The following is a 7,431-nucleotide window of genomic DNA, read 5'->3' as shown; positions in this document are numbered from 1 at the left end:
GGCCCGGGAGCCAAGGGAGCCCCCCGGCCCCGGCCCCAACGGCTCTCGCTCGCCCCCGCTATCCCGCCACACTCGCCCATGCGCGCGCGCCTCTCCGCCGGCTGGCGGCGCTGGGGAGCCGCGGCCGCCGAAGGGGCGGGGCGGGGCGGGGCGGGGCGGTGAGCGCTTGGCGAGTTTTGTCCGCCGGCGCTCGCCGTAGCGGAGCGGGTGTCGGTGTCATGGCTGCCGCGGCGAGGCGCCCCGGTAGGCCGCCCGTGCTGCTGGGACTCCGCGACGCGCCGATGGCGGCCCCGAGCCGGGGCGGCGGGCAGGCCCCGGCCTGGGCCACCAACAAGCTGGGCGGCTGCGCGGTACGGGCGGGCCGGGCCGGGCTGGGCCGGGGGGCGGCGGCGGGGAGGACCCCTGGCCGCGCCGCGCGGGGCCCTGGGGCCGCGGCGAGGCGTCTCCAGCGCGGCCTGTGCTGTTGGTCTTGCAGGACGCGGTGCCCTCCGTGCGCCTGGGCTGCCCCGGCTGCGGCGTCTGCGGGGCCGCGCTGCTGCACCTGGTGCAGGTGTACTGTCCCCTGGAGGCGTCCCCCTACCACCGCGTCGCCAACGTCTTTGCCTGTGCCGGGAGGGGCTGCTGGGGACAGCCGCGGAGGTGAGGAGCGCGCTGCGCCTTGCGCCTCGTCCTGCGCAGCCCTACCGCGACTAACGGACGTCGCGTAACTCCCCTGCCCCCCCTTCTTTCTTGTATGGCGCGCCGCAGCTGGAAGGTGCTGCGCTCCCAGTATTTGCAGACAGAAGAAAAGGAAGCGCGAGATCGCAGTTCAAAGCAGGTATAGCTAGCGTATTGCCGTTTTACTTTCTGCCTTTTGTTTTAGTGTGATGTGTGAAGTGTAGTACTGAGGAAGTTTTAAAATAAAATCGCAGTTGAGTTGGATGAGCTTCATATCTATATATATTTATTTAAGCAACCATAACCTTTTTCAGTAAATTGCGCTACATGCTAGTTTTGAGTCGTCTGTATGGCTCTGTGGAAAAGTCGTGGTCATGGGATTTTTGACACAGTAAATACTACACCTTATTTACTAGAAGGTTAACTTCTTACCTGTGACCTATGTTAGGGTCATTTTAAAGTGGAAGTTGCAATCTAACTGTATGGCCAAAACTGACACTTAATACTTTGTTTATTTAAGTTACCTAAAAAAAAGTGCTTTATCTTTCTATTTTGTTTTATCATCAGTTAAGTAATCTGACTTGATTATTGTTAATATATTTCTGGGATTTTCTCTTATAAAGTTAAATTTTTATATGTTGGCTTATAAAAATTGAAAGAGGAGGGAGGATGGTTTTCAAGCTAATGATGACAGGCAGGAAGTGTGTTTATTCAACAGCTGCATTTGCAGTATGAAATTGTGGTCTGTGATGGATGAAATTCTGATGAAAATGGTGCCACTTATTTTGTGTTTCATGGTTTCCTTCTCTAGCCTCTTGCCTCCGCAATTCAAATTTTTAAACACCTAATTTATTTTATATCTGTGTAGTATATATTTTCTCCACATTCTGCCCTTTGAGCTTGTCTGTGGTGCAGTAACTGTGGTTTGGATAAATATACCAAAGCTAACTACCAATGGCCAACAGCCTGGATATGGCAAAGCAATGTGCATAGCCCATTCAAAAAGCCAATACATTTTTGAGCCGTTTCTCCAGTTTGAGATTTCTTGTGCCATAACTACGTGCACTGCTATGAAAAGTAAACATAGTTATGCTGGTACCCAGTGTTGTAGGGAGAATGGGCAAAATAACACTAAGCATTAGTTTGAGAAATTTACTTCTCTTTTCTGTTTTAATAGTGCAACAGTATTTGAAGGGTATTAGAGCATTGGGTCTTGAAGATGTTTCCTTTTTTTTCCTCAGAAACAGGAATCTAACTTTGCTGCAAATGATTGGTATGAAGAAGCAGATGACTGGGGAGTCTGTGATGAAGCAGAATCTCCTGCGTACACATCCCTTCAGCTGCTTGGCTTAAATGAAGTGATGATGAGCAGCTCCTTGTCCAGAGAGGTGGAGTGTGCATCCCAGTTCCAACAGCTTTGCTTGTCCGAGGCTGCAGACATGTCAGGTCCCCTGCGTATGCGTGCTCCCGTCAGGGAAGGAACAGCAGCGGCTAGTTCAGCTCCTGTGTTCCAGCCCTATTACATTAGTGTTGTGGATGAGGAGGACTACACTGGTTTCCTTGATACAGATCATGCAGATAAGCTATTAAAGGAGTATCAGCAGAGAGAGGGTGTTGATTTGGAACAGTTGATGTCAGAAAGGTGAGAACAGGTTTAGATTTCATGCTGAAACTGGAGGGTTGCATAGTTTCCTGTGTGCTGGCTGATAAACTACATCTGATTCTCTGTAAATCTGAGTGCTTTTTGTTCATAGCTGATTCCACCAGGAATCGATGATGTGTGGTACCTTGCAGGAAGATCACAGCAATGGGCACAGTTTTGTTAAAATTTGGAATTTTGAGTTATTCAGAGATGTACCTATTTCTGAGTGACTGAACAACTAGAACCTCCTTGGGCTCCAGATGGAGCAGTGGACCTTCAGCCTCTAAAATGTGGTTTAAGCCACACTTTTTGCTACATGGCACAAGTTCATATGGTGACTTTTGACTTTTCTTTTCAACACTCTAGCTTTCCTTAAATAGAATTTGAGTTTTTAAAAGTTTGACTACTTGGGGATTGAGCTATACTTTGACTAGAGACTGGGATGATGGTAACAGATAAGTCACAAATCTTTTGTTAAAGATGTTGTCTGCAAAGCAACTTTTGAACATAGTTAACTGCAAACGTGTTGAATGTTAGCATAGATGAGCACTTAAATCCAGACAGCTGTCTCTTTTGCTAGTATTAATATGTGCAGTGACTTTCCCTGATCAAATTGTGGGCTATACTGAATTTTTGAACACTAAAACTACAGTTAATTGCAGAATGTGCATAGAATGCTTTTTATCAGTGGTGTTCCTGTTGAGTTTTTTGGCCTTAATAGAATCATAGAACTTTAATTACACTTAATTAAAAAATTTTAAAGACAAAGTACCATAATTAAAAACTAGAAATATTCCTTAAAGGATCTAAAGGAATGATTTTTAGGTATAAGTAGCTGTTTGGTGGATTTGAATTTCATGTGGTAATTTGAAACATTCTTAATGATTGTAAGCCACCAGATACCAAAGAACTAGAAGCAAAATGGTCAGCTACATCCTGTAACTGGAGTTGCATCTAATCTAACACGGATAGTTTTTTTCAGTGTATTTAATATAATTTAATATGAATATAGAGTAACAACTGCTGATTTACAGCACACACATTGTACTGAGAACCTTGCTGGAAATTTTGTTTATTTTCTTGTTTCTTCGTAGTTTTGCAGGTGAAGGTGACAATGAAAAATACGAGAAGAGTGAGGTCAAAAGCAGGGATCACGCATTCCATAAATTTATGAAAAGAATATCTGTCTGTCATGAACAGATTCTAAGGTATGTTGATCATTTGGTTTTAACAGGGAGTTATAGATTATAGTCATGGATTGTCAATGCATCAGAATAAACTATTTCATTGGAAAGGTTCTTTTTTTTTTTTTTTCTTAATCAAATAATTTGCCAAGAGCACTATTAGCATGCACGCGTGGTCAGACTTTAGTCCCTGGCTGGATTTTTTTTTTTAATACAAAGTAGAAGTCCAAAGAGGAACAAAGCAGGGTCAGAGAGCCTGGAACTGCCTGTGGGAGAATCTTCAACATAAGGCCTGACGAGAGCCAACCCAGACTGTTTTTTGAAGACCCCCTGAAACCTAGGCATAGAAGTTTTCCAGAGACAAGCTTGAGAAGGAACCATAATACACAGTGCTATGCTGTTGTGATGTATTTCCAAGGTTATTTGCTCCTCTGAAGTTTTGTAATGTTATTGTCGTTGCTTATGTCTCATACCCTAGGATGTTAAAGTAAGAAATTACTCATTTTAAAGCCTGAGTTCATTTGCAGCTTATTGTGATTTCTCCTAGGGATCCATGCAGACTTCAGTTCTTCTAAGCCTGTTGCTTTTCCTAGAACAAAAGCAGATTTAACCACAGAAGAGCTACTTTCCCAAAAGAGGAGTTTATTTCTGAGTGGAAGTATAACAAAGAGTTCAAATCATGAGTTTTTCATAGTAACACAAAATACCCCTCATTTTCATGGAACCTACAAAATATTAGTTTAATTTCCTTGTTCCAGAGAGAGTCTGATGTAGCCTATCTGATCAGGCTGTCTCAGCGCAATGACAGGACTTTTGTTTATCAACTTTCCAGAACTAAGTAGAACTAACTAGTACTTTTCCAATGAGGAAGCAAAGTTTGAGGGCATAGTACACAGATAAGAAACATTAGGAATTTTGTATTAGTCAAACATCAAAGATTATACAGAAAATTCTCTATTACAGAAGACAACATTTTTCCACATGATTTATCACTTTGTAGTATTATGCCTTTTCAATGTTATTTCTTCTCAAACTTCACACCTGGTGATCACTATGATTATCACTAGTCATAATATTTCTCTAGCGCTTCCTTTCCAGATCCAGAGCATTGTGAGTGTGCCTGTTAGACCCCCACCTCTCCTGGGCTACCAGTTCTTTATTGTGCTGTCAGCACGGCACAGAATCACCTGTTGGCATTCAATGGAAACCATCTTTGATCATGGTTTCCTGTTATATGTGGAGCTATGATAGCCCTTAAACATAAAACGTTGTTTTTGTGGCATATGTACAGTGGTTGTGAGGCCTGTTTTGCGTTGGAGATCCTTGACTGCCAGTGATGAGCATTCCATTTCCAGAAAAGTGTAGTTTGCTTAATTAAATGCGAGTCAGGTACAGGATATTTTAGAGGTGTCAGTTCAAAGCATTTGTTTCTTTTTAAATGCAGCTCTCTGTAAGACTCTACAAGTGTTGACCTTCCAAGTATTTCCCCTTCCCCATCTTTAATCTTGTTGAATGACTCACCTGAAACTTGGCAATGATTCTGGCTCCTAACAATGGTTTGTACTTCAAGCAAACCCTGAGGTTTCAGAGAATCCTGAACACTGACACCAACATGTATGTTTTCCTGTGAAATTTAGATACAAAAAACTTTTTTTTTTACTTTCTTCTCCTAGATACTCCTGGGGAGGGCAGCCTTTATTCATAACATGTCCTCCAGCCAACATTAACAAAGGTATTCCAGCCTGCAGCAACTGTGGAAGTAACAGAGTATTTGAATTTCAACTTATGCCAGCACTGGTCAGCATGCTCCAGAGTGATACAGGTGTGGACTTCTGTTAACTTAGCTGAACACTAGAAACTATCAGCCTCTTGGTAATGTTTAGTGGACTCCAAACTGGTTTGTTACTTCTTAACTGTATGCACTGATCTGCATAAGTGCAGTGATTATCTTATAAAGGATCTACTATGTTTCTATTATAGATACCACTAAGCAAAAGATACATCTCCGATTTTATGGAGACTCTTTGGTTGCAAATTCATTTGCTCCCAAGGTCATGGAATTGGCTTCTTATTAAAGTTCATTAGGGAGTAGTTATTACCACTTAAATGAGGCCTTGGAAACTAATAAATATTGTCAAATAAGATTGCAAACACATATGCTCTTTGAAAATTCTCAGTCAGCCTGCTTTAAAAACTTTGAAATTAGAAAATGACACACATGGGAGACTAAATATGAAGAATATTCTCTGAATTGGCAGAAGTTGAAGCTGATAAAAAAAACTGTTTATGGAAAGAGAGTTTATGATACTGGTCTTCTAAACTCTTGAAACCAACCTTCCACATGAGGAGTGGGAGTAGCTTGAATACAATTTTTTCAAAAGTATCCTGGCTCCAGATAGAGAGAAATACATATATTTTTTGCAGTTTTCCAAATTGCAAGTGCTTTTTCCCCCCCCATTTTTTGAAGCCATGGGTTTGTCACAAACATAAGAGAGAAGACTACCATCCTTCAGATTAAAAGAGCATTAAGTATAACTGAGCAAAATTGGTAGTAAAGTACTCTGGCAATCATTTAGCATCAGATTTACAGTGGTCTTGTCTGCATTTTGTACATTTTGCATCAGATCACTGTGAGTACTGATTAGGGTAGCTAACATTAATGCTATTAATTCTTTTAGCCCGGACCAGCCTGACTGCCTGAATTATTATACAGATATTTGAACTAAAACAACCCCCCAAAATGACCAAACTTAACTTTATGTAAGTGACCAATTGGTTAAGGAAGTTGTGCGAGTCTGTACGTAAATGCAAGGACAGTAATAAGTAATAACCCCTACCTGTATCAAATGTCTAATACATACCTTTATTGTTTTGTTTTTAGATCTATCAGTGGAATTTGGAACTGCTATAGTTTACACGTGTGAGAGGAGCTGTTGGCCAACAAATCATCAAACCCCTCTTGAAGAATTTATTTTTGTACAAGAAGACCCAGATCAGAAATTATTTAAATAAAATGTATTTCTCTACCTGTATGGAAAGTCTGTCTGTGTTTTTTTTTTTTTTTACTGCAGTTGAACATGTGTAATTATGCAACAAAAATTTTTTTGCTAAATGTGGAAAAATTAAATTCATTTGATGATGTGGGGCTTATTTCCAATAATAATTGGTTGAAATACATATAGCATGCCTTGTAAAATGCAGTGGTGGCGTAGGAAACTTGCTTGCTTTGTTTAAACATGCAAAAATAAGCATGGATATTGTTTTATGATGGTAGTTACACTTTTAAACATTTGGGGAGGAAAGCAAAGGAGAAAGATTGTCCAATTGTGCTTAGTTACTTATTATACTGCTAGTTACTTATACTGCTAGTGTTATACCGCTAGGATCCAGTTTGTAGAAACTATCTAGCAGTCAGAAACTTGATGTAAGTATTTTAAAAAACAAATTGGATTTACTCATTTTGGCCACAGATTGAAGATTCAGTGGGCAGTGGCTGAAAGGGCCTTGTTGTGACTAGTCTTACTTATGATGAAGCTTTTTTTACATTTTTTTTTTTTTTTTTCCAGTTAAGAGGTAAGTTATATGGCTAAATGAGCTTTGACATGTGTGTTGCTGTGGCTGGGGAAAGGTGGAGGTTTTCGTTAGCGCCTTTGTTCTCACAGATGCAGGAAGACAGGAATTAGTGCAGCACTGGGCTTGTTATCGCAGTCGGGTGCTCACTTACAGACTGATCAGACTGCTTTAGTTAAAACAGCCTCGGCTCCTCTGTGAAGCTCTCTGTGGGCTTAGGCTAAATTGCTGTATTTTAATTGACTTAAGGGAGGAGTAATTTAAGTAAGCGTCCCTGAAGCTTTTTGTACGGGCTTAATGCCACAGCCTAAATAGGTCTACTGGGCGTGGGTTTAAAAAAAAAAAAAAAAACACACTAAAAGGACGGAGCATGTTTGC

At 41.4% G+C, this 7,431-nt stretch overlaps 1 protein-coding gene across 2 annotated transcripts; it reads left to right on the top strand.

Moving 5' to 3' along the window:
- The first annotated feature begins 184 nt into the window (after nucleotides 1–184).
- On the top strand, nucleotides 185–6,515 carry PDCD2L (programmed cell death 2 like). Of its 2 annotated transcripts, XM_026059577.1 has the most exons (7): nucleotides 198–350; nucleotides 476–639; nucleotides 748–817; nucleotides 1,899–2,299; nucleotides 3,394–3,507; nucleotides 5,157–5,305; nucleotides 6,365–6,515. In XM_026059577.1, exons 1-7 carry the CDS (start codon nucleotides 219–221, stop codon nucleotides 6,493–6,495), a joined length of 1,161 nt encoding a protein of 386 aa, XP_025915362.1. In that variant the 5' UTR covers nucleotides 198–218; the 3' UTR covers nucleotides 6,496–6,515. The 2 variants fall into 2 exon arrangements, with proteins under 2 accessions (XP_025915374.1, XP_025915362.1); XM_026059589.1 differs by lacking the exon at nucleotides 748–817 and having other exon boundaries at nucleotides 185–243.
- The last annotated feature ends 916 nt before the right edge of the window (nucleotides 6,516–7,431 follow it).

The sequence above is a fragment of the Apteryx rowi genome, unplaced genomic scaffold, assembly GCF_003343035.1.
Source record: "Apteryx rowi isolate R43461 unplaced genomic scaffold, aptRow1 scaffold_1, whole genome shotgun sequence".
Taxonomy (NCBI): domain Eukaryota; kingdom Metazoa; phylum Chordata; class Aves; order Apterygiformes; family Apterygidae; genus Apteryx; species Apteryx rowi.
Note: the sequence above shows the minus strand (reverse complement) of the source record. Positions and strands in the feature narration are given on the sequence as shown.